The sequence below is a fragment of the Neofelis nebulosa genome, chromosome 6 (assembly GCF_028018385.1).
Source record: "Neofelis nebulosa isolate mNeoNeb1 chromosome 6, mNeoNeb1.pri, whole genome shotgun sequence".
NCBI lineage: Eukaryota > Metazoa > Chordata > Mammalia > Carnivora > Felidae > Neofelis > Neofelis nebulosa.
Genome location: NC_080787.1, coordinates 38,437,420 through 38,458,249, shown reverse-complemented (window position 1 = coordinate 38,458,249; position 20,830 = coordinate 38,437,420). Strand labels below are relative to the sequence as shown.

Below are 20,830 nucleotides of genomic sequence, written 5' to 3'. Positions count from 1 at the left end.
CATGGCTCTAAAATGCTCAAGGCTTTTTACTCTGCTGCTTCAAGACTTAAATCAAGCAACTGTAGCAGAATTTTAAATCTGGAATGATGTATTTCTTTTGTATATAGTCATCGCGGATTCACCTTTTGTATTCTGTTTAATCAAGCGGTCACACTGATCCTCCAGATGTCTTCCTGCTTTTGGCATAAGGAAACTTTCATTCTTGCGCTTGGAGCTCCCTAGCAAGGAGTTCACCAAGTTCTGCTTTGGTCTGCGAGTAGATCTCTCTTGAGCTGCTACAAAGCTTGGTCTCTTGTTCTTTTCACGTAAGCAAGTGTTCTTTGTTTTCAAGCGGGCCTTGATTCTCAAAATAACGTCTTCTATTTTGCTGTTTAGGGTTTTGGAGGGATTTTGGTTCAAGGACCTGGTCTTTTTTTTTTTCTTTTTTTTTTTTTTAAATCTGGAGCATGTACTTTTCCTAGATATAAACTATGTTTTAAAATAGTCTTCCCGGGGCGCCTGGGTGGCGCAGTCGGTTAAGCGTCCGACTTCAGCCAGGTCACGATCTCGCGGTCCGTGAGTTCGAGCCCCGCGTCAGGCTCTGGGCTGATGGCTCGGAGCCTGGAGCCTGTTTCCGATTCTGTGTCTCCCTCTCTCTCTGCCCCTCCCCCGTTCATGCTCTGTCTCTCTCTGTCCCAAAAGTAAATTAAAAAAAAAAAATAAAAAAAAAAATAAAATAGTCTTCCCATTGCTTTTAGGATCTTAAATGTGTCTTTGGAATTTTATCTCCATAGGACTCTCTCCTCTGGGTTCTAGTAACTGTGCCACCCCATATCCCCAACACTATAGGCAACAACTCAGACGTTACCAGCCCACGTGGTATTGTGCCACCTGTGTGCTCCCCACCTTTGTAGACTGTCTCTTTATTTAACTGTCCCTGAGTTATCCTAATTTGAGTGTGCCATCTGTCTCCTCTGGGACCCTGACTGGTACAGTAATGCATACGGAATTTCTTAGTTTGTTTAAAAGAGGGAAGGGAAACTAACATTTATTATTAAACAATTTCTTCCAGGTACTCTTTGAGAGACTCCTATGTGTTTTAGTCAATTCTCGCAATAACTCTATGGATTAGTGGATTAGTATGAGGTTCAGAGAGATTAGGTAACCTAAGGTCATTTGGCAATTAAGTGCCAAAGCTGGAATTTAAATACATGAGCCTCTGACTTGGTGCTCTGTACCTTTTCTTATCTACCTTGCTGGAAGGAAATCCATTCCATTTTCCCAACTGATACCAACTATAAAAGAGAAAAAAAACCCTTTAATGATTCCTAGTTGCTGACAGGACAAAGTCTAAATTCTTTAGTTTGCCACTGTTGGTTTATCATTCATTCATTCATTCATTCATTCATTTATATAACTAATATTTATAGAATACTGTCTATTATGTGTCAGGATCCGTTTAAGTGCTGGAGATATAGCAGTGATTAAAAGAGAGAAAACTCCTTGATCTCATGGAGCTTATATGCTTGTTTTTTTTAAACATTAAAAAAATTTTTTTAATGTTATTTATTTTTGAGAGAGAGAGAGAGAGAGCAGGGGAGGGGTGGAGAGAGAGGGGGACAGAGGATCTGAAGCAGGTTCTGTGCTGACAGCACAGAGCCCGATGTGGGGCTTGAACAAACCGTGAAGTCATGATCTGAGCTGAAGTCAGACGCTTAACCAACTGAGCCACCCAGGGGCCCCTCTTGGAGTTTATATCCTAAAACGGGAGACAGACTATAAGCAGACAAAGTATGCAGTTTATCAGTCAATGACAAATATTGTGCAGAAAAATAAAGCAAGGAAAGGAAGGAGGAGTGTTGGGGGGTTTATAATTTTAAGTAGAGGGGGAAGGCCTTACTACTGAGAGGATGACTTCTGAGTGAAACCTTGAAAGAGGTGTAGGAGGGAGCCGTGCATCTCTGGAGGGGGAGAGCAGTGGAGGCGGAAGGGGGGTGGGAAGCAGAGACGTGGAGGCAGGAGCATGTCTGGCATGTTTGAAGAAGAGCAAGGAGGCAGCGAAGGAAGCTGAGTAAGGGAGAAAGTAGTAAAAAGTATGGTCAGAGCGGCTGGTTGGGGCAGAGTGGGCAGGATCCCAGGTCCCCCTGAGGACTGAAGCAGAGCCATGGGAGAGCACCGAGCACAGGAGGCACATTTCACTGTTCACCGTTCACCAAGGCTGCTGCTGTGTGGTGAATAGACTGCAGGAGGAGGGGCAGGGCCAGGGAGAGCCATTTGTTCTTCTTTGATGTTCCGGAATAAACAGCGGCCTTTACTTACTCCTCCACAAACCTGCTGTGCTGTCACCTCCCACTTCGCTCATACTCACTCCCCCCTACGCTCATCTAAGTCCTATCAGTTCTTCCAACCCCAAAACAAACACTTGGCTTCTTTGAAAGGACTAAGAAAGTGCCCTGCAAAGCCAGAGGCAGAGGTTACCAGCCCCGGAAAGAGTGCCCCCATGTGCGGATGATTCGGATGGAAAAGATAAATCCAGACGAAGCTTCCCAAGGCGGGTGGAGGAACAGACCCAGATATCCTCCTGCTCATACAATTCATAAAGCAGCCCAGGAAGCTTGTTTGTGGCATTCGTTGAATTAATATTGAGTTTCTACCTTTGGATTATTTTATCGATTTAAAAAAAATTTTTTTTAAGTTTATTTATTTTTGACAGAGACAGTACGAGCATGAGCTGGGGAGGGGCGGAGAGAGAGAGAGGGGGAGACAAAGAATCCGAGGCAGGCTCCAGGCTCCAAGCTGTTAGCACAGAGCCCGACCGAACCCACGAACTGTGAGATCATGACCTGGGCCAAAGTCAGACTTACGCTTAACCCATTGAGCCACCCAGGCGCCCCTATTCTATCGATTTTTTAAAAAAGCTTCTCTCTCGGGGCGCCTGGGTGGCTCAGTCGGTTAAGCGTCCGACGTCAACTCAGGTCACGATCTCGCGGTCCGTGAGTTCGAGCCCCGCGTCGGGCTCTGGGCTGATGGCTCAGAGCCTGGAGCCTGCTTCCGGTTCTGTGTCTCCCTCTCTCTCTGCCCCTCCCCCGTTCATGCTCTGTCTCTCTTTGTCTCAAAAATAAATAAAAATTAAAAAAAAAAAATTAAAAAAAAAAAAAAAGCTTCTCTCTCCCTCTTCTGTTCAACAGGATCTTCTCCAACAGGAAGTCAGGGAGGCACTGGCTCATTGTGTCTTGGTTTTCTTTGGAGGAGTTCACGCACTGCAGCGCTTTCTCTGGAATATCCGTTGGATGTAAAAGAAATGTAAATGCCACCTTCTAACCTCTGAGAAAACAAGAATCCCACTGGGGCAGATGGAAGCAGACCCTTCTCTGTCTCCCTCTCTTTTTACTCATCACTGTTGGCTCACGCCCGGTTTCTTGGAGGACTGCAGACTCACTGGCCCTTCGTCTGTTCAGAGCCACCTGCCGTGAGACGTCTGTGACTGCCTCCCCTGCAAAGCCCCAGGGGGCCTTGCCACTTAGAATTCTGCCACCAGTGCTGTGGACGGTCCCCGGTGCTCTTTGTAAAGCAACCTGAAGCATCTTCTTTCATGAGTGAAATTGAACCTTGTTCTCAAAGCAGAGGTCACAGAAATGGGTGCTTTCTCCTGGCCCTTCCCTGGGTACTGGGCCCTCCAGCAACCTGCTGACCCCACCCTTGTTGCCTGTGTCCAGACCTGCAGTGCCCTGTTCTTAGACCTCTCCGTCTACCTCACCTTCCTTCTCTTCTCCCCCTTTTGGAAGCATTAAGAAAGTTTCTGGTTATAAATTATAAGTTCTATATATACATTTTGAGTTCTTTGTAGGAAGAGTGCTATTTAAAAATTAATAATTTAAGAAATGAAATAAATATTGTTATATTTTTGAGCATGAAACACCTGTGCATGTTCCTTTTGTGAAGGAGGGGTTCCACTCGTTTCTGTCATATGGGTTCAAAATTTTGTAGATTTTGATCATATGTAGCATTCCTTCCAAAGGGAAACGTCCTCATTTTTTCAGTTTGTCTCAGGCCATGCCTATACAGTTCCAAAATAGATAAACATTAAAAAAAATTTTAAACATCTTTCTTATTTATTTTTACTCTTTTGATAGGTATTTATTCCCATGGTTAAAAATCAAAACATATAAAAAGGCTTCAATGAAAACTCTTGCTCTTCTTTTCTTTTTTAAAAAAATTTTTAATGTTTATTTTTGAGAGAGAGAGAGAGAGAGAGACAGAGTGCGAGTGGGGGAGAGACAGAGAGAGAGGGAGACACAGGATCCGAAGCAGGCTCCAGGCTCTGAGCTGTGAGCACAGAGCCAGATGCGGGGCTCAAACCCACGAACCACGAGATCACGACCCGAGCCAAAGTCAGACGTTTAACCGACTGAGCCACCCAGGCACCCCATGACAGCTGGAATTCTAAGCCGGGTGGACTGTCCTGAGTCTAGGTTCCTAAAGACTATGCTGTACTGCCTCTTGGAGAACTTGCCATCCCTCACAGAGAGATGAGACAGTGTTCTGTTAAATGGATCTACCATAATTTATTTCATCAGCCCCCTTTTAATGGATGCCTGGATCGTTTCTAATTGTTCCTTATCATAAGCCATGCTGAAATAGACAACATGTACATTTTGGATAGGTGCGTTGGATTCATTGAATACATTGCCGGCAGTGGGACTGCTGGCTGAAGGGTATGTGCATTTGTAACTTTGCCAGATCCTGTCCTACTACCTTCCGTGGGCTTGCCCAATGTGCTCTGTTCCCCTCGGCCTCTCCAGTGGATTATGTCATTAGACTTTTGAATTTTTGCCAGATTAACAGGTAAAAAAATGATATCTCAGAAAACTTTATTTTGCACACCTTAATAATGAGTGAGTCTGAGCACCTTCTATATCCGGGGCCATTCAGCATTTTGTTTTAGGAGGACTTTCTATTCATATCCTTTGCTCCTTTTTCTGTTGGGTTTCTGGCCTTGTTCTTACTAGTTTCTAGGAGCTCATGGCGTATCAGTGCTAAGTAAGCATTTGCAACAGCATCTACCCCCTTGGGAATTTCTGCACAAGGTCAGGCTTTCTCCTTTTCCTCCGGTGAGTGTGTTGGTTTGCCTGGAGAAGCCAGCGGCCTGGGAAAAGGTGTAGGGGGATTCCACTGAGTACTGGGGTCTAAGGCAGCAGGGGGTACCACAGCCCCTCTGATGGTGGGGCTTGGGCGGGCCAAACGGCAGGCAGAGGCGGGGTCAGGGCCAAGAAAGTCACCCATCCCTAAGGGGCGAGGCACCTGGTCCAGGCGGACAGCATCTGAGGACCCGTCCCCATCCAAATGCGGAGACACACAGGGGTGACATGAAGGTGGTCTGTTGCTGTCCTGAGCCCAAGACCAGGGGTTCCTTCGGCTCCCCAGATCCCGCAGCATCTCACCTCCATGCCCCTGGGAACCAGGGCCAGGCTGGCCGGAGGAGGGTCCGTCCACTGGCGGGGGCACGCCGGCAGGACCGACGCCTCCGGGCTGGCGAGCAGACAGCGCCCGCGGCTCTGCTCCCGCAAGGGCCGGCCCCTGCCTCCCCGGAGCCCGCCGGGGCGGGAGTGGAAGCCGGATCCCGCTCTTTCGTTTTCGTTTCCCGGAAGGATAGAGATTACCGGAGCGCCCTTGTGAGCCTGCTCGCCCCGGGAACCCGAGGCCACCCGGCGCTTCTCTTCTCGAAAGAGATTTCCTCCTAGGCCACCTTCCAGTTTTGGGAGCCGAGTTAGGGGTTGGGGGAAGGAGGCCCAGCAGCCGCAGCCGGCGGAGCGCTCACGACGGACAGCCGGTGGCTCCCTCACCTCTCCACCTGTGATGCAGGTAAGAGCCCAGCCGCTGGGCTGAAGTCCGCAGTGCGCAGTGCGCGAACTGAGCCTCCTGCCCCCCATCCCTTCTCCATTACCTCAATCAAGTTCCATACTCATTTTATCAGAACTTTTCCCTGGCTGGAATCTCGCTTTCCAACACATAACCAAACTTCACCCTCCATCCCTCTCTCGCCGGCCCTCTCTCCTCCTAACTCACCTCCAGCCCTTCTGTGTTATATACTGCTCCTCCACACCTCCTCCTCACCCCTCCATCAACCATTTGTGATGTCCCAGGAGGTTCCTGCACAAACCAGACCCTCACAGCTGGCAAACGCGACCGCGGAGGCCTCCCCCCACCCCCCTCACTCCTTAGCAGTCCCTCTGCCTTTGCCGTATTTCCCCAGCAGCCTCAGAACCGCCCCAGAGCTGGACTCTCTCTTCCCACCTCCAAGGCCTTTCTCCACCTCCTCTCTCCATGATCAAGTTTCAGATACATATCCATGTTTTATCAGACCTTTCCCCTGGCCTTCCTGCTGAGGCCCAGACCCCTCTCAGCAGCTCCCTGGCTGGCATTTCCCAGGCAGTTAAAACCCCGGAATTGGCTGGTATTAGAATGCTTGGAAGAGGGTTGAAGAGTCCACGAGGGGCTTCCTGTGAGTATCAGGCCCTCGACCCTAGACCCTTCTCCAGCCTGGCAAGCCCTCCTTCCCAGTGGCAACCTTGGAGGCTGGATTACCTGGGAAACAGCACCCATGGGAGCAGGGGGGCTGGGTCCCAGCCAGAAATGCCCTGAGAGCTACCCCAAAAGTTGCCAAATCCTCCTCTGCAGGCTTCTGGAGTTTGCTGTGTGGCTCCAAATACCCAGTCTTTCACTGCAGGTTGCCCTCCTCAGACACCAAGAGATGAAGGTAATGCTCTTGAAGATCCTAGATCGGGAAAATGACTTGCTGGGACTGGTTTCACTTTTGCTTTTCACAGGGTGGCACCTGTGACTGGGCATAAGTCCCAAGGATCCTCCTGTTTCTACAAAATCCTGTCACTTTTGTCATGCCCTCATCCTAATGGATGAACCGAATACCTCTGGGGCGAAGCTGGTTGTAAAATTGTAAAGATATAGGCTTCCCTTGGTGGGACCTTGGGATTTAGAAATTTATCCTTCCTTTTTTCTCTTGAAAACAGCATTTACTTGGTTGCTTGTTTATTTCTGACTTCAGATCTTTTTATCCTGGCCCCTCAGGTCCCCTGTGTCCTCTCACCAAGGTCCCAGAGAGCATCCCTAGGCTCTTAGATTTTCAGCGTACTATCAGATCTTGGCGGGGGAGGCTTCTGGTGGGGTTAGGCACATTCGTGAAAAACTTGAATCAGAAAGGTGAAATTGATCAAGCGTCCACTGCGTACAAGATGTCGAAGGTACCAAGCTGAAGACATACATGGTTCCTACCTTTAAGGCAGATGCAGAGATGGTTGCTCTTTCCACTGGAAAAAAAAAATCTTAATACATGTAAGGATGGCTGAGCCTTCACCAAGAAGGCTCTTCTTTGACTGCCCCGGCTTTTCTACTTTCTAGGAGGGAGAATTGGCCAGTTTTTCTGTGAGCCCCGAGGCAGCCACACCACCCCCAGGCACCCAGGCCAAATGTGAAGCTGGAATGGACTTGCTGGGTGAAGGGGGAATCTGCAAGCTGCCAGGAAGACTCCGTGAGTAGAGGGGAGGAGAAAGGCTGATGTTTTTTATTGAAAAAAAATTTTAAATGTTTATTCATTTTTGAGAGACAGAGAGACAGGATGCAAGCCAGGGAGGGGCAGAGAGAGAGAGAGAGAGAGAGGGAGAGAGAATCTAAAGCAGGCTCCAGGCTCTGAGCTTTCGGCACAGAGCCTGATGTGGGGCTTGAACCCATAAGCGTGAGATCCTGAGCTGAGCCAAAGTCAGATGCTTAACCAGTTGAGCCACCCAGGAGCCCCAGAGGCTGATGTTTTTAAAGGACATAAATGTGACACATGGAATTCTTACCCAAGAGGCTACCTTCCCTCCATTTGCTATTTCTCTGCTGGGTTTTCTGTAACTTTTCCTTGGTGAGGAAGTCAGAGGAGGTCAATGTGAATTTTCACTGCGGGGAGGCAGCTGCCATGGTCAAGGGTGAAGACGAGAAGTCTCCTCATTAGTAAGATGAGGGTTGGGATCAAATGAGCTATGGGATCTCTTCCAGCCTATAGACAAAGGATTGGGGATGTTGCCAATGAGGAAGCCAGATGAGGTGAAACAGTGAACCATAGTTGTATGTATGTAGAACTCTCTTTTAAATAATTATGCTTCATTTTTATTATTCCTAAAGTAGCATATGCTTATTGTCAAAAATTGGGAAATGACAGGGAAGCAGAAGAATATGTAAAACAATCAAACCCACCCAAGGAGAGCCATGGGAGACATATTGGCCATATCCTTTTATTTCATTTTCCCGAGGAAACTCCTAGCCATAGAACAGGCTGTAGATTGTTTCAGTTGCCAGAGCTGAGGGGTGGAAAAGCTAAGTGACATGCTCCAGAGCACATGGGCTCTCCATGCTAAGGCCAACCCTTGGTCCTGCTGATAATCCTCTAAGAGATTTTTAAATGTACTTCCTAAGCCAAGGGAATCATAAGATAGGCAGCAAGCTGACTGCCAGTGGGAGGTCTTAATCTGGGGTGGGGGGAGGCGGTTCTTGGGGTGGCTGTGGGCGGGTACATCTGACTGGGATTGTGAAGCATCCAGGCCACTTCTTGCTCGGCTCATCCAGGGGCTGGAACACTGCTTAACTGATTTCATACCCTTCTGATTTCCTGGCCACGACCTACTTTTTGAGCCGCTGACAGGACTGAGCAGCGGGCATGACTTCACAGGCCTTGGGGGGACCTGGCTGCCTTTGCTGGAAACAGTGTGGCATTCTCTTAGCGAGGAATGCAGCCTGTGGGAAGACGGGGACTCATGGATACGAGAGAACCACAGAACATGGGTGCCCTCACGCCTCAGAGCAGCAGTGGAGGGAAGCGGGAGTGTGATGTGGGGACAGGGGCAAGGGGCTCTGTGAGGAACCTCTCTTGTTTCCGTCTTGTCTGAGTGCAAGCCCTGACCGGTAGGTAGCTTGGAGCTCAGGGCTGTTCCAAGGAGATGTTTGGCAACAGTTACATAGAGGGTAGGATTTGGGTTCTGTTCACAACCCAAACCGTGGTGATGAGGAAAAATGGGACTTTGGGGACAGAGCTGAAGACCCTGAGTGTTGCTGTGAAGAAGGACCTTTGATGACATCTCATGGCAGCTGAGGACACCAAGCCTCAGTGGTGGTTGGGGGGGGGGGGGGGCTTATTTGCAGGTCCCACGAGGCCCTCTATTATCCCCTGTTACCTCCCCATATTCAAAGTCCACTCTCCTAACTGGCACACCAAGTCCTAGAAGATCAACACTGTAGAGACCTGAGGTGTCCCTCAGGTAATTCACTTGCATTCCAAATAAGGAAATTGGGGGCCAGAAAGTTGTGTTCTGCCCAAAGTCAAGTAACCTTCAGTTACCTCCCTCTTTTGGGTGCCTAGCTCAGAGTTACTGGGTAAGAGGATATAAGAGGAGTGGGGCTTTAGAAAATGTAGTCATCACCTTGGCAAATACGACTACACCAGACTTTTAAATTTTTTGAAGCCCCTTTCGGTGGGGCCGCTCTGAGACGGTCACCAGGTGTTCCTGCACGTTTCTAGTGACAAGAATTTCCTCTTCTCTTCAGCCAGCCTGTTCCCTGGTTACTCAACTCAGGGTGCCGATTTAGAACTCCTGGGGTACTAGTCCTACTGCCTTTGGCTACATTTCTCCAGAAACAGGCCCTGAAGTACTCCCCCACAGAGGAGCAAAGGAAATCCAATTTATTTTTTATTTGATGTTTATTTATTTTTGAGCGAGAATAAGAGTGTGTGTGCGTGTGAGTTGGGGAGGGCAGAGAGAGGGGGACAGAGGATCTGAAGGAGGCTCTGAGCTGTCAGCACAGAGCCTGATGAGGGCCTCGAACTCGTGAACTGTGAGATCATGACCCGAGCCGAAGTCGGACGCTTAACCGGCTGAGCCATCCAGGTGCTCCTGAAATCCAATTTAAATGTAAATTGTAGCACGGTGGGCAACTGGGGCTCACTACCAGTGGGGACCTGTGGGGGACAGTGAGAGCACACCCTGAGCTATCCCAGCCCGGGGGTAAGGAAGCTGGGTTTTCATTCACCTGCCTCCTATCCGTGATGGGGTGAGGCTGCTTCCACTGACTCCACTGCAAACTGAAAAGACCCCCTTTTGGGAAGGAGCTAGCAAACCCAGCTGGCTTGGCTCGGCTTCATCCCCACCTTCCCTTTCCAAGTTGCCCTTTGCGCTGGCAAAGTCAGGCGCAGAGTCAGGTGCTCACATTCGACATCTGGCGGCCATCAGAGAGCAGAGGTGAGAGCCAAGGGCCATGGGCAGGGCACCAGCAGCGTCCTCTGTACTTCTTAGATTTCATGACTCATATTTACTTCTGAAAGTATTCAGGCAACAAGTCCTGGCCTTTGGTAAATATCTAGCAGTCTTCCAAGACTGGGAGCGCTAAATGACTCATTTTCCTGTCAACAGCGTCCCACATGAGCGAACTGCTGACCCCCAGTGAGGGGTTGACCTTTCAGACGACTGTGGTGATGTCATGCCCCTTTCTTACGTTTCTGGAAATTGAGTTTCCCTCGCTGGGCGTCTCTCTGAGTATTTATCCCCCGTCACCCACCCCCCTTCCCTCCTCCACCTCCAGCTCCTCTTCTCATCAGCAGGGTGATTTGCCTCAGCAGGAAGGTGAACGAACAAAACAAATCTTGCTTAGCTTTGTGAGTGGGTGCCAAGTGGCACACACAAGTTCCCTGCAGAGCTTACGTTTCCATGTTTATTTGCCAGACAAAGATGTGCGGTAGAGCAGGGCAGAGTCCACTCTGGGGGTGACTGTCCTGTCTAGTGACAGGAAGGGGGCTGAGACGGAGGGGCTGGATCCCCCAGGCTCTGCACGCACAAAAGGAGACTCACAATGAGGCTTCCCTCTGCGGAAGTGGAGAGTGAAAGGGGATTCATACCTTCCCTCCCCCAGGCTGCATCCATGAGGGTCTCCCCAAGGTCAGGGGTGAGTCGGGAGCCGTGAACGCAGTACATGCCCTGGGACCACTTGCGGGAGCCGGGCTGAGGTCCCGGGGAGTGGGTCTTGGGGGCGGTGATGCAGCCTCTAGGGACAGCTCAGGGGATTTTGAGGAGGCAGTTTAGAGATGGTCACCAGCACAGCCGCGTTTGAGGACAGAGAAACTGAGACTCTGTGCAGCTAGCAGCCAGTTGGGGCCTCATGCCTCAGACTCTTAGTTCCTGGTCGTGAGCTGCCACATTTTCCTGGAGCTGATTCTCTGGGAAAAAAAAAAAAAAAAGAAGAAGCTCTGTGAACTTCCCACGGTTGGCTGCAGAAGAATTGAGATCTCTGCGTTTAGAAATTGACTTTCAAAGCTCCTAGTTGTGAACAAGCCACGGGCAGAGACCATAGAGCGCCACGTCTGATTTTCAGATGTGGGCAGAGGGAGGACACGTTTCTGCAATGCCCTCGCAGCATACAACACGGGAGAAGTTCCCTTGGGGTATTCCAACAGGTGTTCATGCTGCTGCTCAAGTTCATATCCTTCACTTATAGAGAGTCCCCAGGCACTTATGTTAATGTGTACAATTCTTTTTTTTTTTTAATTAATTAACTTATTTTGAGAGAGACAGAGAGTGCCAGTGGGGGAGGGGCAGAGAGAGGGGGAGAGAATCCCAAGCAGGCTCCGCACTGTCAGCATGGAGCCTGACGCAGGGCTCCAACCCATGGCCATGGGGTCATGACCTGGGTCGAGATCAAGAGTGGGATGCTCAACTTGCAGAGCCACCCAGGTGCTCCAACAGTCAAGCCTTACAGAGTGGCTTCCAGCCATCCTAGACCAGGGCATCTCGAATTTTCGTGTGCACGCGAGTCTCCTGGGAGCGTTATAGAAATGCAGATTCTGATTCGGTAGGTTTGGGGTGAGCCTCTAGTAAGCTATACCTCTAGTAAACTCTTGGGTGACACCACTGCTCCCGGAAATACATTCAAGGGCCGCATTTTATACAGCTGTGTCCTAACAGTCCTTTCCCAAGTGTTTGGTCAGGGCAGACAGCCCCTCCTCTGCTGTCCTGCCTGCCCCTTCGTTGCGGTGTATTCAATAAACTTCTATCTTCTTAAAACAAAAAACAAAGCATTTGGCCAGGACTAAGGAGTGAAATCAGTTTAGTGGGTCAAAACAAGTATTTTTTAAAAAATGAAATAGAACAGGGCGCCTGGGTGGCTCAGTCGGTTGCGTGTCTGACTTCGGCTCAGGTCATGATCTCACAGTTCGTGGGTTCGAGCCCCGTATCGGGTTTGCCCTGTCAGCGAAGAGCCTGCTTCAGATCCTTTGTCCCCCTATCTCTCTGCCCCTCCCCTACTCATGCTCTCTCTCTCAAGAATTAAAAAAAAATTTTTTTAATTAAATAGAACATTTCACAGTACATCATAAATAGTAAAGGTAGCTGTGATCTCGTGAATACTTTGTTTTGACTCGTTATAAGAACATGCTTGTGTGGGTCATGATGTAAAATGCATTTTTTTTTTTTTTTTTTTTTTTACTGCGGGTTGCAATTAGAATGGTCTGAGGAACTGCCCTAGATCAAGGCAAGAGAAGCAGTTAGGTGGAAGCAGGAGCCAAGGGAGAGGTGGGTGGGGTTGAGTGGGGAGGCTGGAGACTAGAAGTGGGTGTTTGGGAAGCTTTGAGTATTGACAGTGATGTTGTCACCTGCCAGTGAAAGGGAATATGGCAAACAACAAACAGATGGGAGATTCCCAAAGCCAGCAGTTTCGGGACAAAGAGCCTCCTGCTCCCTAAAGTCAGGGCCTGGGCTAGACCACGTGCATCTCTGTGCAGACTGAAAAGACCCCTCCTCTGGGAAGAAGCCAAGCCAAACCCAGCCAGGGCGTGGGTTGGCTTCTCCCATACCCTCCCATTCCTTCTCTCTAGCGGTGCCTTTGTGTAGGACACCACACAACCGTATGCGCGGGCCCTGCCCCACGGCCTGGTGACCATAAAACTGAATGTGGTTACCAAGAAAAGCAATATCAGCCAGGACGACCAGGATAGATAATAGGGTGATGGATTTGAGGGGACTCTGGACAGACAGTGACACTCAGTAAACCACGGAAAATGGCGATTGCTAAACTGCAGTCATTGTGGCAGAGAAACCAGCTAGTCCCTCTATTTCCAGGCGGGCTCCACCAATGAGGATGCTGATAATCATGATGAATACTATTTGCTGAGTATTTACTCTGGACCAGGCATTGTGGCGGGCATATCATACGCACTGATTGAATACACTTAAATAGGACTGGAGAGTGGCTTCTTTTATTATTCCTACCTTACAGATGTGAACACTGGGCTTGGAATCGGGAGAATTACCCTCTCCATAGTCACCCCCCAGGAAACTGGTGGGGCTGGGATTCAAACCCAGGTACCTCCAAACCTGCGGCTGTCACTTACGCTGAGCAAAAGCCTCCAATGTGGGATGATGACAGCTCCCATGTTTAGAGGACTGGCCAAGCACTTTACCGTCTCCCACGTTCCTCCTGGAACCCTGCCAGGGAGGTAGAAGCCAACTGTTAGTTCTGATTTGATTGTTAAAGGTAGGCCCAGCTCTGTTGTTCTGGAAGTCACTCTGTCTAGCAGACTGTGGGGGTGTGGTGAGGAGAGTACCTGGGAAATAGCTTTGATCAGGGGGGGAGGGGCAGCTTGAGGCGGCTCTTGAAACAAGGACAGAGGAGTGTTGACTTGCTGGGGTGGAGAGTTGAGAGCCATGTCAGTTTCTTTTTTTTTCTTTTCTTTTCTTCTCTTTTGTTTTGTTTTGTTTTGTTTTCTTTTCTTTCCTTTCCTCTTCTTTTCTTTTCTTTTTTCTTTCTCTTTCTTTCTTTCTTTCTTTCTTTCTTTCTTTCTTTCTTTCTTTCTTTTCCTTCCTTCCTTCTTTCCTTCCTTCCTTCCTTCCTTCCTTCCTTCCTTCCTTCCCTCCCTCCCTCCCTCCCTCCTTCCTTCCTTCCTTCCTTCCTTCCTTCCTTCCTTCCTTCCTTCCTTCCTTCCTTTTTTTAAGTTAATTTAAAAAAGAGAGAGAAAGCACAAGTGGGGGAGGAACAGAGAGAGAGGGAGAGAGAGAGAATCCCAAGCAGGCTCCACACTGTTAGTGCAGAACCAAATGCGGGGCTCAAACTCACAAACTGTGAGATCATGACCTGAGCCAAAATCAAGAGTCAGACGCTTAACTGACTGAGTCACCCAGCCGCTCCGCCATGTCAGTTTCTTGAGCAAAAGAGAGAAAGGGGTGTTGTGGGAAGAGAGACCTGGTTGGGGTGGGACTGGGGGGCCAGAGAGGGGTAGATCAGGATGCCTGGAAGTCTTTCAGCACACTCATGTAGGCCATTTATATTTATTGAGCATCTACTATGTCCTGGGCATTGCTGTAGGTGCTGGAGAGAGCAGTGACTGAGACTGGCAAAGTCTGTGGTCAAGGAGCTGACATCCTAGTGGGGGCTGCAGTGACTACATAAGGAAGCTGGAAGCTCAGTGATAAGGGCAGTGGAGGGAGATGCAGCCCAGGATGGGGAGGGGGGCCTTCAAGTCCTACCCTGTTCTGGGTGTGCGTGGGAGACAGTGCTAACTCTTTAGGGAGATACTCAAACCCCCCAGTGGTGTCTTGGATACACAGCCCCTCCGGCTTCCCCTTCTAGGGTCTCTGTCCAGATCTGTCCCAGAAGCTTAGAACTAGCCAAGCTGGAAATCCCCAGGGAGCAAGTGGCTGGGGCCGGGAGAGGAAAGTGATAATCAGGCTGGAGTCTTGAGAGGCAAAGATGGTTGGTGTGAGGAACCGAAAATACGGTGGGTCACAGCCAAGAGAGGGAGAAGCATGGGCTGCTCTGGGGTGAAGCCCCTGGGTGTGGTTGTACCAGTAAGGGGAGACTCAGTTGGGCTCATCCCAGTAACCAGGTCAGGAAGACATCTTGGAGGGGGGGGCGGTGGACACCTTAGATCACACTCGCCAGCAATTGCTGAGCTCTGAGGTGTGCTGGGCCCTGTGCCAAGCACTTTACCCGTGTCACCCCAGCTAACAGCAAGAGCTCCGCTCATCTTGGAAAGTGCATACGACCTGCCAGGCCCTGGTCTTCAAATTGATTATCTCATAGAATCCTGTGACAGCCCCACGTCGCTAGTACTGTATTTGTCACCCTTGATTTGCAGGTGAAGAAATGGAAACACGGTCATTTAGCCAGCTTCGATACTTATCGTTGCGTATTTTTCCTTTTCCTTTTTTTTTTTTTTTTTTTAGGCATACTTTACATACAGTCATGTGTACAAATCTCGAGTGTACAAATGGTTATTCATGTATACACTTGAGCAGCCACCACTGAGATCAGGACCTAGAGCATTTCCAGCGCCCCAGGAAGGTGCCTTGCACCTCTCCCCAGGCCGCTCCCCTCCAAAGGGCGACCACTATTCTGTCTTCTCTCCCTAGACTAGCGTCTATTCTTGATTGTGTTTTTACATCTGGCTTCTTTCCTTCACCGTAGTATCTGTGAGCTTTAGTCCACGTGTCACATGAAGCAGCCCCTCGTACTCAGTTTTATGGTCGAGCAGCACTCCATTGTCCGCAAACATCACAATTTGATTGTCCGTTCTCTGCCTGATGTTTCCAGTTCTTTTCTACTATGAATAGAGCCACTGGACATTCACATACATGTCTTCCGGAGGGTGTGTTCCCACCACGGCTCTTAGGTCTTCACTCAGGGGTGAGTTGCTGGATTGTACAGATGCAGCCTGGGCTCCTAATCCCTACGCCACCCTGCCCCTCAAACAGCACAGTAGCCCAGTGAGGCAGTGTTTTATCTCATTTCACGGAGGGGGAAATTGAGGCTAAGAGAGTCTGAGCAGCTTGTAGGTGACTTGGCTAGCAAGGGGCCGAGCTGGGACCCAGATCCTGGGGTTGGAGATTTAGCCCAGAGCTGGGTGGCTCATCCGAGCTTGGAACTTGGTCCTTCCCTGGGGTCTCGAGTCCTATTGGAAAGCCTTTTGACCTGGGGATTCTTTGAAGACATAAAGAACAGGAAGGTCCCTTTTCTGTATTTATTGGACCTGAGAAGCTGGCAGTAAACAGATGAAAGGTGAGGGTAGGAGTAAGCAAGAGGTAGTGAAAGAAAAACCCAATCCCACTGCAGGGTGATGACAGGCTTCATTTTCAAGTGCTACTGTGGGACCTCAGAGTCCCTCGGGGACAGCATGGGAAGTCCCCTGCCCATGTCTCTGGACCTGGTAGTAGGACCACAACTGTGGTTGATACTGTCTGCCAAGTTCATGATGTCCCCGCCTTCGTGCAGTTTTAGTGTTTCCATGGAGGCAGGACAGCTAGAGGGGTGTGGGATCCATCCCAACCCTCTGGCCACACACGGGACAATGCACCCTTCTGACTCAGGATCATAGTTTTGAATTTTCAGGTCGACAGCCTCCAAGATCATGGAATAGGCAATCCCACAAAAAAAATGCAATGGCCAGTTGGCCCCCAGAGCCCCAGAAGCCCTGGCTGGCTCATAGGCCTGCCCCTGGCACTCCTGAATCTCACTGTCGGGTGGCCTCCAGCTTTCACACCACACAGCTTTTGTGTCTCAGTCACTTCTGTAGCCACTGGACGGACCTCCTGCGGAGGCTCCTCATTTCTATTTCCATCAGCCAGGCATTCTGTTCCCTGCATTCCTGCCAGCTGTGGGCGCTCTCGTTCAAATGATATCTCACTCTTCTCTGTGCCTGTCGGGGACCAGTGAGGTGTCATGTCCTGCCACATGAGTATTAGTGGATTTGTTCTACTGCAGAAGTTCTCAACTGGCAGTGGTTTTGTCCCTCTCCCTTGGGGACATGTGGCAATGTCTGCAGACATTTTTGATTGTCACTCTTGTTGGGCAGTGTGTGTGTGTGTGTGTGTGTGTGTGTGTGTGTGTTTGCTGCTGACATCTAGTGGGCAGAGGGCCAGGGATGCTGGGAAGCATTCCACAAAGCTCAGCACAGCCTCCACAGGGAGGAATTATCAGGTACAAAGTGTCAGTAGTGCTGAGGCTGAGAAATCCTGCTCCACCATGAATTGCTGGTAAGATTTTTTTGTCTTAAAAAAAAATCAGTGTAGAGATGCTCTTCCTCTGTGATAGACATTAGCCCTTTTAAAAAATTATTTATTTATTTAAATGTTTGTTTATTTTTGAGAGGGGGGGAGAGACAGAGCATGAGCGGGGGAGGGGCAGAGACACACACACACACACACACACACACACACACACACACAGAATCCGAAGCAGGCTCCAGGCTCTGAGCCGTCAGCACACAGCACAGAGGCCGAGGCCGAAGCGGGCTTGAACCCACGAACTGTGAGATCATGACCTGGGTGGGAGTTGGACGCTTAACCGACTGAGTCACCCAGGCGTCCCAGCCTTTTTTTTTTTTTTTTTTTAATGTTTATTTATTTTTGAGAGAGAGAGAGAGGGAGAGTGAGAGAGTGAGAGCAGGGGAACGGCAGAGAGAGAGGGAGACAGAATCTGAGGCAGGCTTCAGGCGCTGAGCTGTCAGCACAGAGCCTGATGAGGGGCTCAAACTCGTGAACCTTGAGATCATGACCTGAGCTGAAGTCAGATGCTTAACCAACTGAGCCACCCAGGCGCCCTGACATTAGCCCTTTATCTGTTATCTGCATTGTAAATATTTCCCTTTATTCTGTCCTCTTTTAATTTCGTTTATGGTATCTTTTACCACACACACAACTTACGTAATCAAATGTATCTTTCACTTGTTATAGCCTCTGAATTTCCCGTCATGGTTGAGAGCTCACCTACCCATGTTTAATGCATATGGGTTTCCTATTTCCACTTAAAAAAAAGACTTTAGGGGTACCCGGGTGGCTCAGTTGGTAAAGTGTCCGACTTCGGCTCAGGTCATGATCTCATGGTTTGTGGGTTTGTGGGTTCGAGCCCCACGTTGGGCTCTGTACCGACAGCTTGGAGCCTGGAGCCTGCTTTAGATCTGTCTCTCTCTCTCTCTCTCTGCCCCTCCCCTGCTCACTCTCTCTCTTTCTCTCTTTTGAAAATAAATAAAACATTAAGAAATTTTTTCTAAATAAAAACAAAAGGACTTTATTTTTAAGGGGTGCCTGGGTGGCTCATTCAGTTGAATGTTTAACTCTTGGTTTTGGCTCAGGTCATGATCTCAGGGTTCGTGAGTTTGAGCCCCGCATTGGGCTCTGAACTGCCAGTGCGGAGCCTGCTTGGAATTTTCTCTCTCCCTCTCTCTCTGCCCCTCCCCTGCTCCCATTCTCTCTCCCAAGATAAACTTTTTTAAAAAAAGTAAAAGATTTTATTTGAAACAAATTTTTAAAAAATTTTTTTAACGTTTATTTATTTTTGAGACAGAGGGAGACAGAGCATGAACGGGGGAGGGTCAGAGAGAAAGGGAGACACAGAATCTGAAACAGGCTCCAGGCTCTGAGCTGTCGGCACAGAGCCCGACGCGGGGCTCGAACTCACGGACCGCGAGATCATGACCTGAGCCGAAGTCGGATGCTCAACCGACTGAGCCACCCAGGCACCCCTTGAAACAATTTTTAATGTTTTTCCATTTTTGAGAGAGAGACACAGAGAGACAGAGTGTGAGCAGGGGAGGGGCAGCTAGAGGAAGACACAGAATCGGAAGCAGGCTCCAGGCTGGAGCCCCGTCCCTCTGTGCAGCTGAGCAGGAATTGTCCTTAGTCGTTGGTTGCCTCGCTCCTGCCAGCCTCCCCCTGGGCCATGTCCCCAGCTGTGGCACAGTGCCTGGCACATGGCCAGTGCTCATTAGATATTGGCTGAATCGATGATCAAGCAGATGCACGTTTTCTTTTTTGGTAAACGGGAAAACTGGTTTTCTCTCTTGCGCTAATTTGGGACCAAGGCAGTCACAGGTTGGTTTAGTCTTTGGACAGTTACCTCCTCCGTCTCAGTTTTCCTACCTGTCACACCAGCCCTGATGAGCTGGGCGCCTTCCACTGTCATGTGGCCAGGGTCCTGACAGGGCTGAAAAGCTCTCAGGAGGACACGAACCACACAAAGTGCAGCACCAGGCTACCATCACAGTGGGCACAAGGCTGGGGGGCTCCAATACGTTTAGGGGCCCACAAAAATGTTCTGACTTCTTTTAAAATCAAGAGAGGGGCACCTCGGTGGCTTAGTCGGTTAAGCTTCCAACTTTGGATCAGGTCATGATCTCATGGTTCATGAGTTCAAGCCCCACATCACGCTGTGTGCTGACAGCTCAGAGCCTGGAGCCCACTTTGGTTTCTATGTCTCCCTCTCTCTCTGCCACCCCTCTCCTGCTCGTACTTTGTCTCTCTCTCTGTCAAAAATAAATAAACATTAAAAAAATTTAAAAAATAAAATGAAATCAAGAGAAAAAATATGAGCTTTTAGGCAGAAGAAAACGTTTTACTATATCACCATACACTCGTCTGTATGCAATGCAGTCATAAAATATAATTTTAAATACTTTTTAGTGGAGGAAGGGGCCTAGGAAGGCAAGAGTCCCAAGGGTCCAGAAAGCCATGATGTGGCCTTGTTAAACACAACCCAGATTAGTGGGGTAAATATTTGTCATTGGTTGCCTAATAGACCCAGGCAGAGTAGAAGCATAGGAAGGAATAAAATAAAGTAACTGCTTGTCTGGCTATTTCCAGAGATAAGAACACACAGGCTGAAATGGGTGCAGGAGACTTCCTTGTCCGCTGGGCGGTTCCCTGAGCAAGCCCAGACCTGAGCTGGCACATTAGAGCTGAAGAGTGGCAGCCAGACAGACCTGGATTCTGGGCCCGGCCGTACCTTGTGCTACCAGTGTCACCCGAGGCTAGTCACTTAACCTCTGGGAGTCTCAGCTTCCTCATTGGGAAAACGGTAACGGCAACACACGTTCTTTGTAGGACCGTTTAATCGTACATGCAATCGGTCAACACCTGTTTAGGGAGCACTTCCTATGGTTCAGGCACCGTCCTGGGTGCTGAATACATACAACAACGTGCCCCAGCACATCCCGCCCAGTGCCTGGCACATAATAGTTCCTTAGTAAACATTTGCTGAGTTAATAGTTGGAAAGCAGGCTGGGCTGGTAGGAGGAGCCACCAAAAACAAAATAGGCAAACACAGGGCACCTGGGTAGCTCAGTCGGTTAAGCGTCTGACTCCTGACTCCAGCTCAGGTCACGATCTCACCGTTTGTAAGTTCGAGACCCATATAGGGCTCTGTGCTGACAGCACGGGGCCTGCTTGGGATTCTCTGTCTCCTCTCTCTCTGCCCCTCCCCCTGCTCGTGCTCTCTCGTGCACGCTCTCAAAAATAAAGAAACTAAAAAAAAAATAAATAAATAACTGAACACAAACATAAGGCATAGATAATGACAAAGCTAAACACATACGTCAAATGTAATGACAAGGAAAGTAAGGTGCCAGGAAGGAAAAGAACAGGACGTGGTGACAAAGTGGGGGGCAGGACAGAAGAGCATCTGCTCAGGTGTAGCGTTCAGGGTGGGCTTCTCGGAGGAGGTGACACTCCTGAAGTGCAAGCATGAGCGATTATTGAGGGGAGAGCCCTTGCCCCCACCCTGTGCCCTTTCCCAGTCCCTGTCCTCACGGTGGTTGCAGGCATCCAGCCGGCACTCTGGAGCAGGGAGGACGTGCTGCACTGGCTGCGTTGGGCCGAGCAGGAGTACTCTCTGCAGCGCACGGGGGAGCACGGCTTCGAGATGAATGGCCGAGCCCTCTGCATCCTCACCAAGGATGACTTCCGGCTTCGTGCACCTGGTTCAGGTCAGGGAAACTCGCTGGCTTCCCTCTAAAACGTGCTGACAGAGACCCAGGTAGGCCCGG

The 20,830-nt window shown here is 49.5% G+C and overlaps 1 protein-coding gene across 7 annotated transcripts in view; it reads left to right on the top strand.

The window, feature by feature from the left end:
- The first annotated feature begins 5,278 nt into the window (after positions 1 to 5,278).
- Positions 5,279 to 20,830, top strand: part of ETV7 (ETS variant transcription factor 7) — a 32,664-nt gene continuing 17,112 nt past the window's right edge. The window contains exons 1-4 of one of the 7 annotated variants that reach the window (XM_058733726.1): positions 5,282 to 5,841; positions 6,658 to 6,736; positions 7,396 to 7,525; positions 20,606 to 20,770. In XM_058733726.1, coding sequence (XP_058589709.1) covers positions 6,731 to 6,736; positions 7,396 to 7,525; positions 20,606 to 20,770 — 301 coding nt within the window. In that variant the 5' untranslated portion in view covers positions 5,282 to 5,841; positions 6,658 to 6,730. Of the gene's footprint in view, positions 5,842 to 5,878; positions 6,482 to 6,657; positions 6,737 to 7,395; positions 7,526 to 20,605; positions 20,771 to 20,830 lie in introns of those variants that run through there. The other 6 variants (XM_058733727.1, XM_058733729.1, XM_058733725.1 and 3 more) reach the window with 6 other exon arrangements.